The 22,942-nt window shown below is 42.5% G+C and overlaps 1 protein-coding gene across 1 annotated transcript in view; it reads right to left on the bottom strand.

Moving 5' to 3' along the window:
* Positions 1–9,596, bottom strand: part of RAD18 (RAD18, E3 ubiquitin protein ligase) — an 81,260-nt gene extending 71,664 nt beyond the window's left edge. Inside the window, exons 1-3 of the mRNA XM_025375640.1 lie at positions 9,500–9,596; positions 9,157–9,416; positions 4,805–4,886 (exon numbers count right to left, since the gene is read on the bottom strand). Coding sequence (XP_025231425.1) covers positions 4,805–4,886; positions 9,157–9,207 — 133 coding nt within the window. The 5' untranslated portion in view covers positions 9,208–9,416; positions 9,500–9,596. The remainder of the gene's footprint in view (positions 1–4,804; positions 4,887–9,156; positions 9,417–9,499) is intronic.
* Positions 9,597–22,942: the final 13,346 nt, after the last annotated feature.

The following is a 22,942-nucleotide window of genomic DNA, read 5'->3' as shown; positions in this document are numbered from 1 at the left end:
TCTGTCTTGTTTCACAGTGCTGTTTCATGAGAATATAAAAGAAGACAAACACGTTTATTATATGCCTAACAGAACCTTACGTTGTCTCTTGAATTAGCAAAGGTTTCGTAAGTGGAACATTTCATATTTCAGTTTTTTTAAAAAAATGAAATAAAATTGCTTTTTACTCCTACACAATCTTTGATTAATTTTTTGAGTCAAAATCCACAAAAGGGAAAAAAAAAGATTGCTGGCCAAGCTTTAAATAGTGGTAATTTATCAGTGTCCACAAGCCAATTATTTCATCTAGGAGCAAATATTTTGATCATCTTCCATTATTAAGTGAGAAAAATTATACAAGTGCAAAGAAAATTGGCACTTGAGCATATCAGTCTATTAGCAAGACCATTTCTCACTTAATGGTGTTTTATGGGTTGGAGTAGGTCTGCCACCTCTTGCCCCCAAAATACTCTTTAATAGCACAAATTTAGATCAATTTAATTGACCTGCATTCTGCCAAGGCAACCCACTCACACCTTTGTACCTGCAGAACTACAAATGTAGTGTTTATTACTCATATCCAAAAACCTAAACAGAACAAAACAAAATAAGATGATTTAAAAATGGTAAATCATGAAAAATCTAAGAAGCAGCAATAAATACCTAGGATTCTGGATCACCAATTCTAGTCAATCCAAGATGATATCAGAATATGACAGACCTGGCTTCTACTAAAGCCCTGGGAGCTTTGTATCACTAAAACACTACAGACCCAGAGCCAATTTTAGACATGATGGGACTTGTGACAACTGGTGTTTAGCAGAAAAGGCCTACTGAATATTGAGACTTCACAAGTGAAAAAAAAGTGCTCATAAAATAAAAAAATCATTACTGAAATGTCCCTCCACTGACTTCCTCTTAAAGAATGGCATAAGTGACAGCTATAAGTCATGAAGAAGCGAGCAAAGAACATATATCCCTAGGGAGGCAAACAGAAGACAAGCACTTACATTGTGGGGGCTACTTGAGAAACTGGTTTCTGAACTGCCTGAATCTACACACTGACAGAAAAGGGAACCTGGTTGAGGGCCACTGAGAACAAAAGCAAAGGTCTGGACTAGTACCACACTCACTGGCCACTGTGCCTCCCCCAGCTCAGCAAGGAAGAGAAACCCCCAACCTTCTGCCTGGGGGGAGAAAGAAGGGAAACACGGTCCAATGTTCTAGCTTTTCCAAGAGATGCCCATAGGACTGGCTTCTGTCTCACCTCACTAAGCATGAACCCAGCATGTTCTAGGTGAATGCAGTCTGCTAAGAACAAAAAAGAGCTGGGTAGCTTGCTACTGATCCAGAGGACCCATAGTACAGCAGACAGAGGCTGATATAGCTCTGTGGCTTATCTTGGGAGGGGAGGCAGGGAGAGAATAGTGGAGTGTGCGACCAACATTTGACCTTTTCAAAGGACTGCCTAAGGGAACGGTTTCTGTCTCACTCAACTTGGGGTGGTTTGGATCAGCATACTTCAGATGCTTGAGAGCAGCTGAAAACAAAAAAGAGGTCAATGGCTTACATCAACTCTGGAGAACCTGCAATACCATGGACAGACACACGAGAGAGAAAAATACCAGCTAATGAAAAAACTGATCAAAGCTCTCTACTTGGGAATTTATAATCACAAGTCCAGGGAAGACACATCCACAGAAAAGGCTTAAGAGGCCCCTAGAATCTGCAGTCAAGCTGACTAGTAAAGGGCTTTCTCTATATGGTAGTGCCCACTTATCCACAGGAGAGACATTCCATAAACCACAATGGATGCCTAAAACCACAGATAGTACTGAATCCTATTTATACTACGTTTTTTCCTATACATACTTACCTATGATAAAGTTTAATTTATTAATAAGACACAGGAAGAGATTAGGAACAATAACTAATAACATAGAATTAAAACAATATACTACAACAAAAGTTATGTAAATGCGGTCTTTCTCTCAAAATATCTTGTGGGGTACTGTAGATTGTACTGTAGATCTTAGCAACATACAATTGTCTTTCCTTTCCTTGTTAAGAACTTTCATCTTTCACTTAAAGGAAGCATTTTATGATTTCTCTTTGTCATATTGAATTGCCAGCATCACTACTTGTGTGCTTTGGGGCTACTATTAAGTAAAATAAGGGCTACTTGAACACAATTACTGTGTTCTGCAACACAGTTACAATTACTACCATATTGCAACAATCAATCTGATAACTGGGATGGTCACTAAGCGATTAACGGTGGATAGCATATGTAACATGAATACACTGGACAAAGGGATGATTCCCATCATGCGCAGGATGGCACAAGATTTCATCAGTGCTTTATTTAGAACATCGTGCAATTTAAAACTTATGAATTACTTATTTTCAGAATTTCCCATTTAGTATTTTCAGACTGTAGTTGACCACAGGTAACTGAAACCACAGATAAGTGGGGAATACACTACAAAGCCAGTCTGTAACAAAGCCACTGTGAGGGAGTGAGGCCCTGTCTCCCAAACAAAACAAAACAAAAACAAACAAACAAAAATAATGTTATTAGCTATGTTACAAACTAAAGGAAGAATATCATATAAGTATCTCCATAGATGCAGAAAATACTTCACAAAATTCAACACCCATTCATGATTTAAAAAAAAAAATTCTCTCACCTAACCAGGAGTAGAGAAGTGCCTCGACTTGGTAAGTTTATGAAAACATATTAAGAATATAAAAAAACTTACAGCTAACATCATACTTAATGGTAAAAGACTGAATGCTTTCCCCATAAAATAAGAGTAAGGACAGGATGTCCATCCACACCACTTCCAACACTGTACTTGAGGTACTAGCCTGTGTAACAAAAAGAAATACAAAGGCGTATAGATCAGAAAGGAAGAAGTAAAACTGTCTTTACCCACAAATGACATGATTGTGTATGCAAAAATTTCTAAGGAATTAACAAAAAAATATGCCAGAATTAAGTGAATTTAGTGCAGTCAGAAGACGAAAGGTCAATATAAGTTATATTTCTTTGTGCAAGGTCTGTGCAATGAAAATCAAACAACACTGTTGAGAGAAATAAAGATAGAGAAGTATATCATATTCACACATTGAAGACTCGACATTGTTAAGATGTCAGTTCTCCCAAATTGATCTCTAGATTCAATACAATTCTAGTGAACATCCCAGCAGCCTTTTGGTAGAAACTGACAACCTGATTTTAAGTCATATATGGAAAATGCATTTAAAATGCAAAGATCCTAAAAGAACCAAAGAAAAAAAAGTTGGAGGACTTACAACGCCTGATTTCAAGACTTACTACAAAGCCACAGTAATCAAGATAGTGTGGTACTGACACAAGGACAGACATATATGAGTCTAGCATATAAGCATTTAAAAATATTGTACCTTGAGGTATTTACTGCAATAGGGGTTATCCTATCATTGTTCAGGAGCTAGACAAACAGTTTACAGATTATTTAGGTTCATGCTCTTTCTTGTCCTCTATTTTCAAGCTGATTTATCTTGGAAAGCTAAAAAACAGTAAACTTAGGTCTAAAAAAATAGTTTTAGTGGGCAGTAGTTTTGGTGAAAAAGTTTCTAAGATCAATGGAACAAAAAAGTCCAGAAATAGACTACAGATGGCTAGCTGAGGTCATACTGACTGAGATGCGGAGAAATTTATCAGATAATAAAAATGTTCAGTATCTTAATTGCAGTCGTTACACAGCATACACATTTGTCAAAATTCATTAACACTTTTATCCTTTAACGCGCACTTAAAATGGATGTATTTTATTGTATGTAAATTATACCCAAATAAAGATGATGTTAAAATATATTTTAAAACAATCTCCAAAACTTAACTTGGTTTTAATGCGAATCTTGTCTGGAAGAAAACTAACATTATTAAGGACTCATAATGTGCAGTGAGTTCTGCACATTTAATTCTCACAAACATTTTCTGAAGTAGTAATTACTCACCAGATTTTCAAGAGTCAAGCCCAAGGATGTCTCTAAAGCCCATGTTTCCATCACTGTTATCCTCTTATTATGTCTTCTCTACATAAACTTTTTCACCAAAGCTACTACCAACTAAAACCAATTTCTTAGGCCTAAGTTGACTGTTTTTTAACTTTCCAAGATAAATCAAAAATAGAGGACAAGAAAGACCATGAACCTAAATATCCTAAATAACCCATAAACTGTGTGTCTAGCTCCTCAACAATGACAGGGTAACCCCTATGCACTAAATATCTCAAGGTACAATATTTTTAAATGCTTATATACTAGACTCATAAAGAGAAGTACAAACAAATTCCAATGTGAGTCTTTCCAGCATCACATAGCAGTTAAGTTATAAAACTGTCTGTAATAAAGCCAGTGATAGAATTCTCCCACTGGGGAAATACTGCTACAGAATTTTTAAACTTTGAAATTCTATATCAAGTACTACTTGATGGAACCACCTATCTGTTACCCTGTTAAAAACAAAAATTCTGAAACTTAACATCAAAAAGCACTTTGGCAAATAAAGAACCACTTATTGTGACCAAAAATTTTACTGCCATAAATGCTATAAAAGGCATAAAAATATCAAGGAGGAACGAGGTAGAAAATATAGAAGCCTTGTAAAAACCTTCAATATTCAAGAGGAAGGCAGTGAAAAAGACCTTCTGAAAAACTACAAGATAGAAGAGCTAAAGGTGAAACATAAATATGTGCACGTATCTTTGGTGTTAAATTAACACTACCTCATGTAAAAATCACAATTTACTAACTCACAGGAACAAAGCATACTTACAGTTATGTGAACACTGAGGTATTATCATTGCAATGTTGAAATACTCGAAGCAAATTCCACACCGCAGCAAATCATCTATTGTCTGTAATGCAAATGTGCATATATACGTATCAGAAAGACATCAAAATTGGAAGTCTTGTCACAAAAGTTTTCCTCTATCCCCTAAAAAAAATTCAAATTCTTTGTCAAATACACAAATTCAAAAGCTTACTCCAGATAAACTGCAAGGGATCTTGACAAATAAAGAAAAATTTCTCTCATATGACTCTTATACATTCAGTCTCGGGTTGCCCAAATTGCTTTAGACAGCTAAAGATGATGGTGCACCGATTCTTGTGCCATATTGTCATCCCTTCACACAAAGGCTACTGTACTTCGGTTCCACTTCTAATGCACTTCCAGCTCTTACTCCAAGCCTCCTCCTCTTCGGACTCCAATACTTAGCCTATAGTCACTATTGGGTGAAAGGTGGCCATTGCCACCACACAGGTTAAGAATCAAATCAAAGAATGTTAAAGCCAAACACTAGAAACTGTCTAGTCAAAAGAGGAAACTGGTATCAAGAGCAGGCACAGAATAGTAGGCATTAGTCAAGTCAAAACCAAAATTCCTGTCTCCCTTCTGGCAGTCTAGTGCTTTCTGCATGGTACTACGCAATGGAGCCAAATGAGGAAGCCCGGAAAGAGCTGGGGCAGTGAAAGCAGAGGAAGGGAAAGTGGACAACTTGGAAAGAGAGATGTGTGCCAACCTGGAATGCAATCCAAAAGGAAAGGAACTACTTTTGCAACTTAAAATCTTTCAAATTGTTTACAATAGTATTCCATTCAATAGAAATATTTTTTAAAAGGAGGAAGCTCTCGGCAGGAGGATCACTTGAGTCCAGGAGGCGTAGGCTACAGTGAGCCCACACCACACCACTGTACTCCAGCTTGCATGACAGAGCGAAACTGACGATGCTGCTCTCCTTCATACTGGTATGAAAAGATTGCCAAGATAAGTGAAAAAAGGAAATAAGGTACAGACAGTACATATTCTATGCTACCGTTTTTTTAAAGGAAGAGGTGAATAAGAACGTATTTTAATAGGCCTAGCATGGTGGCTCTTGCCTGTAATCCTAGCACTTTGGGAGGCCAAGGCAGGAGAATTGTTTGAGTCCAGGAGTTCGAGACCAGCTTGGGCAAAATAGCAAAACTCCACGTCTATAAAAAATTTTAAAATTCGTTGGGCGTAGTGACGCATGCCTATAGTCCCAGCTACTCAGGAGGCTGAGGTGTAAGGATTGCTTTAGCCCAGGAGTTCAAGGCTGCAGTGAGCCGTGATTGTCACTGCACTCCAGTATAGGCGACAATGAGACCCTATCTCAAAAAAGAAAAAAAGGAAAAAAGAATGCATTCTGTTTTCATCGTAAATATAAATAAATTATGAGAATATAAACAAGAAGTCATAAATAACGATCAGGGCCAGGAACATGGTAAGAAGAAGACTTTTACTTTTTATTTTATGTGTATTTTGAACCATGTGAACCTATTACCTGAATTTTAAAAATTTAAACAAAAAAAGACTAATGTCACTAATGGTTCATATGATGAAATATTAGGCAGTCATTAAAGAACATGCTTTCAAAGGATAATTAATGCCATAGGAAAATAAAAATCAGAAAATAAATCTATGCCAATAATACATAACTCTGCAGTTTAATCTTCAGAGCAATCTTACGAAGTCCACAGCATCAGTATCCCAATTTTAAAAATAAAGCCTATAGAGTTCCTAAGTTGGCTGGATCAAACCCAAGAAGTTGACTCCACAGTGGTCCCAAATTTTAAATGCATAAAAACCAAAGGAAAATAAAGTAAAATGTTAAACACTGGTTCTCTGGGTGGTAGAATCATGGATGGTTTTATTTTTCTCCTTTATCTTACTCTGAATTTTAATTTTTTTCTACTGTGTACACATATTACATTTACGATCTGCCAAAAACAGTAAATTTTTGTTAAAGTAAAACCTGCCAAAATCTTCCATTATTGTGGATGGTAAGCTGTCACAGACACAAAAATTAAGAGCAGAGGCAGGCCCAGAAGCCAGAACCAGTCTATCATATCACACTTTCTTATCTATGCCATCCTCTTCTGGTGGAGGAATGATTCTGAAAGATCTGTAGAGCACAATTTGTGGAAGTTGACACTACATCAGATGAGCTATTTCTGTTAAAATTTCTGGTCATGTCACTCCAAGACAGTAACATGCATATCACATGTGCCTCAACCAACCAAACAAAAAATGATGCCTAAATAGAGAGTGGCCAGCAGATCCCCCAAAATTTCTTTACTTTAGAGAGAGAGAAAGTGAAAGAGAGAAGTAGAAAACAGGTGGAAAAATGTAATAATTACAAAAATATTCTTTAAGTTTTTGGGGTTACAGATTCCTTTGAAAATTGAATGAAAACTATGGACTCTCTTCTCAGAAAAATATACATACAAAAATTTTACAAATAACTTGAGACTCCAAAGTCTTTCGGTGGATCCTAAGTTAGCAACCATGCATTCTGAGTCAGACTTCTATTCAATAAAAGAAGTAACTTCAGTCAGATCTGCTTCTGGGATCTGATAGTTCTTTGTCCCTGGAAGAATTCAAGCAAAAATTAAGTGAGAAATTGGCAGATGTGTTATACAAGAGGTTAAAATACTGAAAGGGACTGGTTTTCTAACCTTAAGATTCCATGATTCTAATGTGAGCAAAAAATGTGGGCTCAATCAACTCTCTGGTTGAATACTCACTGAACACTCTGTGGTGCCAAACTCTACATTCAGTGCTGTGGTGGGATACCAAAGTCAGAGAAGACATGGAACCCGCCTCTAAAGAACACTGAAATTGTGGGAATATGTAAAGTATGCTTAAATCTACAAAGCAGGAGCTTTACAGGTTACAGAGCTCTTTTACTTTCCTTATCCAAGTCAAGCTTCATGACAACAAATTAAAAGGGGAGAGAAGCACTTAACACCGTGCTAATAATAATAAAATACATTCATTGAATGCTTACTACATTCCAGATACTTTCAATCAAGCAACAAATATTTGAGCACCCACTTTGTGTCAGGCACTGCATTAAGCACGTGAATACACAGCAGAATCTGTGCCCACATACATCAACTAATTTATTTAATCAATCCTATGAACTGTTTATTTTTGTCTCTAATTTATAGTTGAAGAAATTCAGGCTCAGAGAGGTTAAGTTACTAACTGAAGGTCACACAGTTAAGAGGCAGAGAGGAGATTTCACCCAGGACCACTGGAACTCATATCTGTGCTCTTCTCCACTGCATCCTGGTACCAAGCCCACCACAACTTCAAAACTACAGTTTTCCTGGATCATTTCACAATGTCAGCTTCTCGTCATGCAGGTATCTCAAGTCCGCAAGCACTCTAGACGTCACTGATAACAGCAGGAAGAACAAGGCCTACTTACTTTAGCCTTCACTTAATTCTAAAGTCAAATTTATGAGTCAGTGGGACAGATACTATAATCCCCAAGTCTACACAACTGAGGAAGAGAAGAAGGCTACCTTAGCCACTGTCAGAAACGGAAATAATCACAGAGCAAGAAGAAACTAAGCAACTCATTTTTAGCCAGCACAGCAAAGTGCATCTGCTCTTGAGCAAATCCAGGGCCCACCGCTACTGTAAATGGAAACTGGTATGCCTTGCTGAAACCGAAAGTGGCCACAAAAATAAATGTTATTTAAGTGAAATCATTAGATGCAATGCAAGATCAGCGCTGGGCCTGAGTCCTGATCTCTGTTTAAAAGACGGAGAGATGAGCAATTGTTAGAGAAGAGTGAGGGTGTGTTAGAGAGGAGTTGGGGCAGCATGTCACAACAAACTAGCACTAGGTTTATTGAGAATAATCAGAAGAAATGAAAGAGCCTGTAAAGGAGACTACCTGCTCGGCTACGTGATTACATACATGTTATCTGATAAACTTTCCACCCAAAACCATGTCCGGTGTCACTGTTTAGTGCTTGACACAAAGTAAGCTTTCAGTAAAGATCAGCTGTCGATGTCATTGTTTAGAATAACTGCTCTTCTCCCTGTTATTGTTGGGATTGGATCGCAGAATATCTGGTTCCATAAGACTGCCAACCTCAGCTCACCAGGCTTGTCCTTGGCACTTATCAGAGGAGTAAACTGAGACCCAGAGCCACGCGGTCGGCTAGTGGCAGAGCAGAGCCGGGTACCCTGGCCCAGGGCTACGCTCGCGCCTCATCCTTTCTCCTTAAGGCGAAGACATCCTCCTCAAAGGGAGGGACCTCCCCCCGCAGACACCTGGGAGCTCCCAACCTCTCCGAAGCACTCACCTTCATGACTGCCAGGCCCGGAGGCCACTGAGGCTCGGCCAGGGAGTCCATGGTCTCTCCCGAAGATGCTAGGGGTCCGCCACCCACTAGCCTCTGGCGCTCCAATACCACTCGAAATTCCCCGCGCTACTGCATTACGTCAGCAACCCGCGACGCGCCTGAGGCGGGCGCGGAGCCTGCCGGAAGTTGTAGTAGCATGTGGGCGGGGCGCCGCTTACGGTGCTTGTACTGCGCATGCGCCAGGCTTCTGCCACACTTACCTTGAAGAAAGTGAGTGGGTTAGAAAACCTAGAGCCAGTTGAATGTTAAGAAAAGATAGCCAGGAATCAAACCAAATCCAGACCACGACAGATCTGTCAAGGTCTAAGCTCATGAACCCCTTCGGGTCGCCCACCCTGATCGCAATGACGATCCGTCCCTGCTCTGAACAGAAGTTTTTATATCCATTACTTTCTCTCTCCCATTTTACAACACTGGGAGGTAAATGTTATCATTGTCAGTTTACACAAGAGGAAGGCTGCGCCCGAAAAAGAGGATAGAGTTTCGAGTCAGATTCCAAATAAGACATCTGGGCTTTAAAAGGGAGCTCTTGCTTTTATTCATATTAAGGAAGGAGACCACTACTACTCCTGCTGCCGTCCTCCCCACACCTTGCCTGGTTCACAAGACAGAAGAAAAGAGAGAAAGCAAACAGTTAGAAAGAAACAAAAGTAAGATAAATAGCCAGACAACCTTGGCACCACCATCTGGCCCTAAGAGTTTAAAAAAAAAAAAAAGTAATAATAATAACATCAACCTGGCCTAAACTACTTGTGTTATCTGTAAATTCCAGACACTGTATGAAAAAAGCATTGTAAAACTTTTTATTCTGTTAGCTGATTCACGTAGCTCCCAGGCATGTTTCCACGCTTGCTTGATTTATCACGACCCTTTCACGTGGACCCCTTAAAGTTGTAAGCCTTTAAAAAGGCCAAGAATTTCTTTCTCGGGGAGCTCGGCTCTTAAGACATGCATCTGCCGATGCTCCCGGCTGAATAAAAAACCTCTTCCTTCTTTAACCAGTGTCTGAGAAGTTTTGTCTGCGGCTCGTCCTGCTACAATATTAAAATTTTAATGTACAGTTTTTCTTCAGAGAGAAGCACTGTTAACTTTGGCATATAGCCCTCCAGATACTTCCTAGGCAGACAGACAAACATTCTTTGCTTGAGCGAACTTTAATCAGGCTCCTGAACCTTCTCCTAGGCCAATCTGTGTACTTCCTTAAAAAATCCAGTTTTAGCAAAAAAACCCTGCTAAATCAAGTTACCAAGAATCCCCACTTTTGATATGTGATCACCCTTGATATCTGATGGGTTCCTCATCCTCCACCGTCCCCTAGTTGATGTCTGATCACCCTGGCCTCTTCAGCAAGAATCTACTGTTACCCCTGATGTTTCCTCTTAGTAATTTTTCGTGCACTGCTCCCCACCCTGCTTCCTGTCTATAAATTTCCATTTGCTCATGTTGCATTCAGAGTTGAGCCCAGTCTTCACCAATTACAAGACCCAGTTGCAGTGGTCTGTATACCTACTTGAATTGTCCTGATTAAGTCTTCCTTATTGTGCTTTAACAAGTATCATTGGACAATTTTTTTCTTAAACAAGATACAAACATAGATACTTTTTTCATACATGTTATATTAAATGCATAGCTCTGCCAACTTGAGGGTTTTGTTTGTTTACTTAACCATACCACCATACCTCTTGAGACCTCTACATGTTGTACATATAAATTTATCTCATTCCTTCTAATAGCTAGATAGACCATAATATGGATGTACTACAATTTATTTGTGTAGTTCTGTATTATGGGGCATGTAGGTTGTTTCCAGCTCTTTTTGCTATTGCAAAGAGCTGCAGTGAACATGCTATCTCTATAAATCTTGGCACACTTTAGTCAAGATATCTGGGGATGATTTTCTATAAATAGAACTGATAGGTCAATTCGTGTGCTCTCTGTGATAGGTAGCATTAAATGGTCCTGCAGTAAGGCTACACTGATACATTTGCACTTTCACCAAGAGATTATAAGAGTGCTTGTTTCCAAATGTGAAGCACTAATTAGCACGCCACTCAGCCTGTCTGTTCAACTCAGCATTCACCAACTGCCTTCTGTAGGCCTCTGTTGCATCAAGTCTTACAGGCAGCAAGTAGCACAGATGTGGCTCAGGGCAGAACCCTGCAGCTTGCCATGTCATTGTCGCCCCACGTGGTCCATGCACTACTTCATTTCACAAATATTTTTTGAATGCTTACAATGGGCCAGACACTTGAGCTTTCCTGGGAAACAGGCGGAGATCAGAGTGTTATTGCCATCTTACAGATGAGGACACGGAGGTTCAGAGAGCTTGAGACTTCACTGCTCTGAGCTCTCTTCATAAGAACCCTCTGGCCTCTGAGCCAAAGCTGTAGTAAATTGATTTTTCCCAGCTTGCGCCCAAATACTTGCTGGGCAATCATATTAATACTAAAAGCATTTAGAGAAAGGACTTTAATAGCCACTACAATAATAGCTGACATTTATTAGGACCTTGTTATGTAAAGCGCCGTTCTAAGTTTTTTACACATATGTACTTATTTGACTTATTCACAGGGCACCCTGCTGGTAGCGGAAGATGAAATATTTGAACTCAGGCAGTCTGGCTCAAGAGTCCGTATTAACCACTACAGAATATTCTCATAAGGCCTTCATCATGAGAACTGAGTCTCAGAGAGGCAAGGGGACTCATATAAACCACAGTTTGTGCATGGCATTGTCCAGGACTGAACCTAGGTCTTTTAACCTCAAGCCAGAAGAAATCACCCATTGATTTTCTTTTTTTTTTTTTTTTTTTTTTTTGAGAAACAGTTAAGCAAACCAAGTCAAGGGGCAGAGTCAGGTCTGAGAATCAGATTGTTGGACCTAGTGGGACTCCCAACAGGAAGATGAGGAATGGAGGTTTACGGTGCCCACCCCCGCCCCCCGCTTTGTATCAGCCAATCATAGAACGGCATGCAAATAAATGCCATGCTGAACTGGAAAATGTTGGATAGTTCTGGATGCGGGAGAAGTGGGGTCTTAGAGAGACAAGGGAAAAGCATCTAAGACCAGGTCCGTGGCCTGAGTAAACCAGTAATCGTTTTTTTCACAGTACTAGTTGGACAAGGTAATTAGGTTTAAGGTGACAAATGGCTGGAAAGGTGAGAGAGGAAGAGAGAGGAGATGAGAAAAAAGAGAAAGAATGGGGAAGGAGAAAGGGAGAGAGAGAAAAGACAGGGACAAAAATGTACTCTTTGCATTCAATCATGGAGACAGATTTGGAAGAAGGCAGTACTTGTTGGTCCTGGGGCCAAAATTCATTTCCCTATTTATGGAGAGCCTCCAGGACAGAACCCGGTGCCATTCATCTCTGAGTGTCTGCCAATAGCTGCTGGGTGAGGCTGAATGAATGGATGAATCACCCATTAAGCCCACGTTCCCATAAATCTTTTCCTCCCAGGCTGAGCGTTTCTCTTCCTGCCGTCTTCAGCTGTACCCAGGGAGATAGATCCCATCAAGCCCACCTCTGAGCCTAGGAAGGAAAGTTCAAGAACACAAGCTCACTTTGAGCTCAGGAGAAGGCATTTGTCTTGGGTGTTTATCTAACCCTGGGAGCCATTCTCCTCTTAACAAGCTGCTGTTTGTACGAACTTTCTCCTTCTGTTAGATCAATAAAGAGATTGTACTTCCTTATTCAGGACTAAAAACAAAATGTTCCATGTAAAATAAAAGCAGGCTAGTGTTTAGTGGAATCTTCAGTGGCACACAGCACACAGTGAGGAGCCAGAATAGGATGGCCCGATAAAATACAAGTTGCCCAGTAAATTTGAATTTCAGATGAACAGCACACAACATTTTAGTGTAAATCTGTCCCAAATACTGCACACAACATATTAACCAATTATTTGTTGTTTAGCTGAAATTCAAATATTTAACTGGGCATCCTGTATTTTTATTTGCCAAATCTGGCAACCCTAATTAGGGAAGCATTCTCCCAACTGAGTGTGGGACCTGCCCTGGATTAACCTGGGGATGTCCTGTGGCCCCTGAGCTCCTTTCCAGGTTCTCTTCATCCTATTCCTCTCTGCCCAGCACTCTCTCTTCCTCTAGGCCCCATCTTCCTCATTCTAGTTATGGGAAAGGGGATATTAAAGGAGCTCCCTCTCTCCCCTTCCTTCCTTCCTTCCTTCTTTCCTTCCTTCCTTCCTTCCTTTCTTCTGTCCTTCTTTCCTTCCTTATTTTTTTCTTCCTTCCTCCCTGCCTCCATCTCTCCCTTCCTCCATTCATTTTAACAAATGTTTATTGAGCCACTCCCCACTTGTGCCAGGTGCTAGAATACAGAGGTGAATAAGACAGATATGGTCTCTGCTCTCCCAGAGCTGGCAGCCTGGGGGCGAGCGTGGAACCAGGACAAAAAAAGAGAGTTTGTAAGAAAATGAGTAAGATAATTGCATAAAACAGTAACTGATGTAAAAACAATAAAAGAAGATGATGAAATAGACAGAGGAGGGGACACTGTAAATTGGATGATCCGGGAGGCTCCCTCTGAGGAAGTGACGTACGTGCAGAGACCCAACTGATAAGACAGAGGCAGCCATGCAAAGACCCAAAGACCCCAGAAGTGGAGAGTTCCATGCCTTAGTAAAAAGTTCAGATTTTAATCCATGTTAACTTGGGCAAGTTGTTGACCTCTCTGTGCCTCAATTTTCTCATCTGTAAAGTGGGGATAATATTAGTATTTGCCTTGTAGGGATGTTGTGATAATTAAAGGAGTTATTGTAGGTATAATGCCTAGAAGGGTGCCTGGCAACTACTAGGCCCTGTGTGTCAGCTGTCATTAATATTATGTTGCTATAAGCACAGGTGGGAAGCCCTTAGATGCTTTAGGCAGAGGTGTAATTTACATTTTCCAAAGGTCATTCTAGCTGCTGGGTGAAGAAAGGATGGGAGTGGAAAGTGTATAGTAGAAGAAGGTGACAGGGGCTGAACCTGGGTGGCACAGTCCGGAGGAGGTAAAAGTGCTGTGGACCTCATGCTTACTGTGGACCCCAGTTCTAGGAAGCCGGCCTTGCAGTGTCCCTGTGACCAGGCCCCTACTTGATTCCTCCCAGACAGGGACCCTGCCTTATTCTTTCCCTCCCAGCCCTGGGACAGCTAGGTCTTGTTTACACTTACAGACTGTGCCCATTACCCCCTCCACCTGCCTGTGAGACCGCCATAACCTCTGGGAGCTTCTCACTGGGGCCAGCTACCTGTCTGTCACCAAAGCCTCTTCTTAGTAGGAGTCCCAACCCTTCCTATTGATCCTTCAAACAAGGGTTCACTGAGCACCTACTATATGCCCAGGCAGAGGTGACAAGTATACTAGACAGCGGAATGCCCAGTCCAAGCCCAGGTCTGCAGATGGGAAGAGCTTTGAGATCAGAGAGGAAGAACTTTTAAGGGAGGGAACTGTATTAGAGCTTTTTGGTTCAAAGTGCTGAATTAGAAAGCCAACTCAAAATGGCGTAAGCAAGAAAGGCAGCGTGTTAGCTCATGTAACTGAAAAGTCCTGAGGCTTAATCCAGGTGGTCTCTCTTCTTCCCTCTCAATCACTCTTTTTTTTTTTTTTTCTTTAAGACAGAGTCCCACTATGTCGTCCATGCTGGAGTGCAGTGGTGCGATCTCAGCTCACTACAACCTCCACCCACCCCGGGGTTCAAGCAATTCTCCCGCCTCAGTCTCCCTGGTAACTGGGACTAGAGGTGTGCCCCCAGCTAATTTTTGTATTTTTAGTAGAGACGGGGTTTTACCATATTGGTCAGGCTGGTCTTGAACTTCTGACCTCGTGATCTCCCTGCCTCAGGCTTCCAAAGTGCTGGGATTACAGGTGTGAGCCACCGCGCCCGGTCACAATCACTCTTTCTTAATGCCTTATATCTTCTTCCCTCATTGTCGGCTTAATGTTCATGCAGGCTCCCCCCATGAGAGGCCAACATGGCTCCAGAAGCTCCAGGCCTATATTCCATTAGCATAGCTGCCTTAGTGGAAAGGACGGACCTCATTCCCAACAGGTCTCAGCGAAAGCACCAGGACCAAGTCTCATTGGCCAGAATTGGGTCACATGCCCATCCTTGAACCAATCGCTGTGCCTCAGATTATCTACGTATGAGTTTGGGAGTAGGAGTGATGCCCCAAATGAACAACAGGGTATGACATACAGAAAAAGAGGAAATGGGTGCCTGCAAGTAAGCAGATTGCAAAAATGCTTGTAAATTCTTCCCCTGCCTACCCACACTTTGTTTCCACGGGACTCCTTCCAGCAACAGGTGGGTCTGTGGCTCCACTCTTCGAATCTGGGGTTGATCTTGTGATTTGCTTTGGCCAACAGGACTTTAACAAGGGTGACCCAAGCAGAGGCTTGTGCACTAATAGCCACCATGGGAATAAGCCCCAGCTTGTGATCCTCCTGGGTGATCAGAGAGAGAGGGCCAAGTCATCCTTGTCACCCCAGCCAACATCAAGCCACCTACAATATAGGAGTGAGCTCATCCTAGATTATCCAGCCCCAGCCAAAGCATCTGCTTACTGCAGAGAACAGCTCAGCCAACCCTGACCAGAAAACTGCTCAACATACCCACGGGATCACGGTAAATAATAGATGTTTATTCTTTTAAGCGTCTAAGTCTGGGCTTGGGTTGTTCCATAGCAATGGCTTACTGATGCAGTGATTAAAAACCACAGTGACCCTATACAGGAGTCTTCCACTTGCTGGAGCCTGGCTCAGGAACCCCCAGATACAGAGTGGCTGGAGCCCCAGTCCTGCTGGTCTTTCATCTTTCCCATAGCCAACTCCCAGCATCCTCTCCTGCTCTGTTAGGCCCCCGTGCCTGTCTCTGCTCTGCTTCCATTCTGCTGCATAATTCCGATTACGAGTGTCAGGGGCTGGCCCATGCAACTCCTCCTGCCTCCATAGGCTCCTAGCCACTCTTCCTTACAAAGAGGCAGTCACCAACCTGCAACTATTTGAAAGGTGTGTAGCTGAGTCTTGTGCTAGAAAATCTCTCCCACCATCCGTCATGGTGTCTGGACAGCCCCAGTTTTTCGGTTGTTAAAGTTTATTTGGTTTCCCAGAGCCCCATAGGAGAGTTGACTGCTCCTCTGGGGGAATGAAAGCAGGTTATACCTCTTATATTACAGCACAAACACACTAATTGCACCTGTTTAGTCTCCCTCACTAAACCATGGGCTCTTGGAGGAGACAGAACCAGCCTTTCTCATCCCAGCTCCTCTGTGCCCTAGCACAGCCATGAGTGACCTGGAAAGACACCATGAATGTAGTGGGGACCTATGAGTTACCCAGAAAGACACCAAACACAAGCCTGAACCTGGGACCCTGGGACATAGGAGTGCCAGGGCTCAGGGAGCCAAGCAAAGAACCATTGAAAGGAGACAGAATTATCACCAATTGATATAGTTTACAGCAACGAAAGGAACATAATTTAGAGTCACACAGACAGAAATCTGAGTCCATGCTCTGTCACTTACCATCTGGTCTCGGATAAGACACTCATTTCTCTGAGCCTTATTTTCCTCTTCTGTAAGACTGAAATAATAATGACTAACTTAGAGGGCTGTTATAAGGATTAGGTCTTTTAAAAAGGCTGGACAGCACCTAGCAGAGCACCTGTCACATGGGGAATGGCTGCGTATGGCAGTGGGAGTTATAGTTGTAATTGTTACTGTTATCATCACAAATAAATATGTTGCCCAGAGGGTACAAAGGTTAAGAGTACCAACTCTGAAGTCAGACTGCCTGGGTCCAAATCTCAGCTCTCCCACTTGCTGTGTGTGGAGTGTGGTCTCTAAATACCATCCTCACTAAAAGGAATTAGTGTTTCTTGGAGAAATGTTTCATTTTAGGTCTGGGGCAGGGCAGGTACAAGATGAGCCTAGAATATCTTATTGTGCCCCAGTAAAGAGTTGAAAACCAGTGGATGTAAGAGGCATCTTGAACTTGCTCCTATGTACTTAAGCAATAAAAAGAACATCAATTGCAATGGATTGAAATGCACTGGATATTTTTACATCCAGAAAGTTATAATTAATCTCAGCAAAACAAAGGAAAGCCTTCGTTTACTGCCATTGGGGGTTGTCATTGTATCAGCTTCTTACTCTGAAAGTGGATAAATAATAGAAAAGAATTAAGTATTTATTCCTCCTTTAAGAATGAGCTATGTTTAGAGAAATACTAGCTCTTGTGGATAAGTATTCTATTAAGAGCAAAACATATAGAAGGAATGATAAAATTAGAAACTCACCATTTTGCAGATTCTAATGAAATATTATTGTTTCAGGCAATGATCACCAGTGGGTGATAAAACAATTATGAGAGTGGTTCTTGGGGAACTGGATATGTATCAGGTCCCCAAATTATCAGGCCAACAAATTCACTTGTTACTCACAGAGAAAGATGAGGATGAACCCACCTGAACTTATTCATCAAGATTTTTGTTCCTAAAAGTGGGCACCAAGCAGTGGGCACCTCCTGATGTGATATAACATGAAGTGCATGTCGCCTAGGAAGTGTACTCTCCAAAACTAGTGAAACTTAATCTAATCAAAGGTTTAGATCCAGCTTACCGTTTAAAAGACACACAGAGTAGGATCAGGCGTGGTGGCCCACACCTGTAATCCCAGCACTTTGGGAGGCCAAATTTGATCCCAGGAGTTTGAGACCAGCCTGGGCAACATCGTGAGACTCAGCCCCACCCGTCTCTAAAAATATATATATATATATATATACACACACACATACACACACACACACACACACACACATATATATATATACAAAAAATTAATCAGTCATGGTGGTGCACACCTGTAGTCCTGGCTACTCAGGAGGTTGAGGTGGGAAAATCACCTAAGTCCAGAAAGGCAAGGTTGCAGTGAGCCGTGATTGCATCACTGCACTCCAGCCTGGGCGATGGAATGACACCCTATCTCAAAAAAATAAGTAGAATAAAATAGGCCGGGCACGGTGACTCACGCCTGTAATCCCAGCACTTTGGGAGGCTGAGGCGGGTGGATCACGGGATCAGGAGATAGAGACCATCCTGGCTAACACAGTGAAACCCCGTCTCTACTAAAAATACAAAAAATTAGCCGGGCCTAGTGGCAGGCGCCTGTAGTCCCAGCTACTCGGGAGGCTGAGGCAGGAGAATGGCGTGAACCCAGGAGGCGAAGCTTGCAGTGAGCCAAGGTTGGTCCACAGCACTCCAGCCTGGGCGACAGAGGTGAGACTCCATCACTCCATCTAAAAAAAAAAAAGAATAAAATAAAAAACATCCAGGGGAGGACAGCAACCTGTGAATTGACAACTCAAGGAAGCAGTCAGGCAAATGCTGACTGTGGAGCATTTCACCAGAAAACAAGCTCAGTCGGTCGTGACGGGGCATACTCTAGAAAAATGAAGAGACAATACTCATTAGACGGGATGCTGATTTGAACAAAGCAACATTTAAAAGACATTTTTGGAACAATCAAAGAAAATTGAATATGGATTAAGTAATACATTTTATTGAGAAATTGTCATTAGTTTTATTCCGTGTGGTCATGGGATCGTCATTATGCAGGAAAATGTCATTTTTAGAGACATACAAGTTTCAGGGTAAAAGGTCATGGTGTTAGTGATTTTTTTTGAAATTCAGAAAAAGAAGTAAGGCAAACTCATAAAAATGTGGATAATTTAAAAAACTGGATGATAGATAGAATGGTTTAACTGTGCAATTCTCTGTATTCTGTAAATTTGAAATTTTTCATTATAAAAATCAGAGGTTGCTTACCCTGCCTGCCATCTTACAAATGACCACATGAGGGCAGCAGAGTATCAGGCTGGATGCGGGCTCACGCTTTGAGAGGGAAGTGCAGATAGGCAATCACCCCACTCATGCATAATTTATTTACTTCTCATCTTTTCTTCTAACCCATCATTTAGTAAGCACTATGTGCAGGGTCCTGTGCTGGGCCTATAGGGGACAAAATGTCGAATTCACCCGATCTGGGCTCCTGCAGCCACATACATTATGTCTGTATCTGGAGTCCAAAGAAGGGATGGTGACCAGGAACCTCCCTCCTGCTGGGTCTACAAGAAACACAGGTGTCTCTATGTTTGGCATCACTGGAATGGAGACCTTGGCCAGGCATGTTGGAAACAAAGAAATTAATGTGGGGAATGGAGGGAGCTGAACACTCGTGTGAGCTGATGTGCATGCATTAGCGTTTACCACTTATCTACTGTGATCTTGGGCAAGTTACTTTACCTCTCTGAACCTCACAGGACTAATAATAGTTTTTATCTTATAGCTGTCTGTTGCAAGAGAATGAGACCGTCTATGAAAAATTGCTTAAAACAGTGCCTAGCACACAGTGAGTGCTCAAAATGAACATATGGAGAAAATGGTGAATGCAGCTTTGGGACTGGGGCACTGGAATCAAGACTTTCCAAAAGGCAAGATCACAACTATAGCAGCTACATTTATTGAGGGTTTCTCTATGTCAGATGCAGGTTTCTCTAGCCCAACAGCAAGCCTAAAGGCAGGACTGTTAGTGTCCTTACTTTAGAAATGAGAAAACTGAAGTGTTAACTTTCCTGAGGACTTTTAGCTGGAAAGGAAGGAAGCCGGGATTTAAACCCAGGCAGCCTGGCCTTGGAGTCCTCCTTCATATCCACCAGGGTGGCTGTACTCCTTTTTGGGGATGGGTGCTGCGGAAAGACAAAGCATTTACCTGGAGACAGGGGTGTCATCCTGCAGTCGACAGGGGCCTGTGGACCTGGGGAAGGGATGCGAGAATGTCCAACACCGTGCTATGAATGTGTTTCTCAAGAATGTCCTCTGGAGACTGGAGCTCTTGATAAGCTCTCTGGGCTTTGCCTGCTCAGCATCTTTGTTCTTTCTTTCTTTCTCTTTCTTTCCTTCTTTCTTTCTTTCTTTCTTTCTTTCAAGAGGCAGAATCTCACTATGCTGCCCAGACTAGAGGGCAGTGGTGTGATCACGGCTCAGTGCAGCCTCAAACTCCTGGGCTCAAGTGAGATCCTCCTACCTCAGTCTCCCAAGTAGTAGGTATTACAGGCTCACGCCAGCATGCCTACCTCATTTTGTGCGTGTGTGTGTGTGTATAGTGACAGAGTCTCACTGTGTTACCCAGGCTGGTCTCAAACTCCTACCCTCAAGTGAACCTCCCTCCCTGGCCTCCCAAAGTGCTGGGATTATAGGAGTGAGCCACCACACCTGGCCCCAGCATCATTCTTCCAATAATAGAACTCGTCTATTCCTTTTGGGAAACAGCCCTTACCCTACTCTCAACCATGTGGTCAGGCAAGGCTGATCCCAAATCTGGCTCAAGACTGGGCAAGTAACCAGATCTGATCAGTTACAGTAAGACCCACCCTCCACTCAGTGATTGGTTCATGGTAAGCATGTGACTCAAGCTAGGCCAATCAGAGGCAATCCTGGGACTCTGACTCATTCACTGGGAAAGAGATATAGTTTTTTCTAGGGGTGTAGCTAAATGCTAGGACGCAAGCCTAAAACTGCTGTTTGCCATCTTTGCCATCACTTGAGAAGAGTCAGCCTGAGAGTGCAGTGTGAAGGAATGCAGGGCTGAGAAGTAGAGAGACCCAATCCTGTTGACATCCTTGGAATACTTGGGCCCAGCCTGCCTGCATCCATTTTTATCTCTGTACTTTCCATACAGATGGGGCAAAAAGCATGCCTTGTGATACAAACCAGACTAAGTTGGGTTGTTGTCACTGGTAACCAAGCAAGTCCTTAATACATTTCTCGACAGCATGGTATAAAGCAAAAAGGGCCATGCTATTTATCGGAAGATTAAACTCCTCTAAGCACCAGTCTATGTTCAGTTACAATAACTGACAAATGAAGAAGGAAAATCTTGTTCCACAGATGACAGGACTCTGTGAGTTGCCTGGGAAGGGAGGTCTGCAGCTCTGTGGCATGCAGGGGCCATTGATCTCCATATTGGGAAGAATTTGAATCAATCTCTCAGAGGGTCAGACGGACTATGTGTGGATGTCTGGATGGAGAATGGAAGCAGAGCTGGAAACAACACTGAATGGGGGCACTCAAGGCTCAGAAACACTAATAATAATACTTCCTCCTGGCTGGGCCCGCTGACTCACGCCTGTAATCCCAGCACTTTGGGAGGTCGAGGCGGGCGGATCACTTGAGATCAGGAGTTCGAGACCAGCCTGGCCAACATGGTGAAACCTCGTCTCTAGGATGGGCGCGGTGGCTCAAGCCTGTAATCCCAGCACTTTGGGAGGCCCAGACGAGTGGATCACGAGGTCAGGAGATCGAGACCATCCTGGCTAACCCAGTGAAACCCTGTCTCTCCGTCTCTACTAAAAAATACAAAAAACTAGCCTGGCGAAGTGGCCGGCACCTGCAGTCCCAGCTACTCGGGAGGCTGAGGCAGGAGAATGGCGTAAACCCGGAAGGTGGAGCTTGCAGTGAGCTGATATCCGGCCACTGCGCTCCAGCCTGAGCGACAGAGCGAGACTCCGTCTCAAAAAAAAAAAAAAGAAAGAAAAAAGAAAAGAAAAGAAAACTCGTCTCTGTTAAAAATACAAACAATTAGCTGGGCGTGGGGATGGTCGCCTGTAATCCCAGCTACTTGGGAGGCTAGGACAGGAGAATTGCTTGGGCCCAGGAGGCAGAGGTTGCAGTGAGCTGAGACTGCGCCACTGTACTCTAGCCTGGGTGACAAAGTTAGATTTCATCTCAAAAAAAGAAAATAATAATAATAATAATAATAATACTCTTCTTCTTGCATCAGCCCTCAGATAAAGGGAAGCAGGTTCACTGTAATCTGGGATTCATGACATAGCATTGTGGCCCCCTGCAGCACTTTAATCCTCAATTATCAGCCAAGTCTTCCATTGTTAAAAAGTGGCTGTGGTCCAGAACCAGAGATGATGAATTACTAGTATTATTATTATTTTTAGACAAGGTCTCACTGTCACCTGGACTGGACAGCAGTGGCACAATACTGGCTCACTGCAGCCTTAAATTCCTGGGCTCAAGTGATCTTCCTGCCTCTGCCTCCTAAGTAGCAGGGACTACAGGCGCGCACTACCGCACCTAGCTAATTTTTTATTTTTATTTTTTTTAGTAGAGATAAGTTCTCATTCTGTTGACCAGGCTGGTCTCAAACTCCTGGCCTCAAGAGATCCTCCCAACTTGGTCTCTCAAAGTGCTGGGATTACAAGCATGAGCCACCACACCCAGCCATTAATTTTTTAACAATAATAAGTAGAATCAAGCAATGCCCCTACTGCAAGCTTCCAAGGGCTTCTCAGTGTTCTTAGGATAACTTCAAAATGGTCACCATGACTCAAAAGGCCCTGTCTGTATTCTTCTAGACAGCTGTTCTCACATCTCTCACCCACTCAGCTCCAGCCACATGGCCTTCTCCATTCTTCTCCCGTGCCAATCTCTTTCTCATCATGTGCCTGCGTGGTCACCCCTTGGCATGGTGGGTTCCTTCTCAGGCTTTTGCCAGTTTAAACTCCCCTCCTCAGAGAGGCCGTCCCAACCTCTCAGTCTAAAGCAGATTCCAGTATTCTTCCTCCCCACGCCCTGAGTGTTTCTGGCTTTGTGGTTGTCATTGTCTGTCTCCAGCATTTGGCCTAAACTCCACTGGGATCTTGGTCTGCTTGGTTCCA

The sequence above is a fragment of the Theropithecus gelada genome, chromosome 2 (genome assembly GCF_003255815.1).
Source record: "Theropithecus gelada isolate Dixy chromosome 2, Tgel_1.0, whole genome shotgun sequence".
NCBI lineage: Eukaryota > Metazoa > Chordata > Mammalia > Primates > Cercopithecidae > Theropithecus > Theropithecus gelada.
This window is presented reverse-complemented; position numbering and strand designations above follow the sequence as displayed.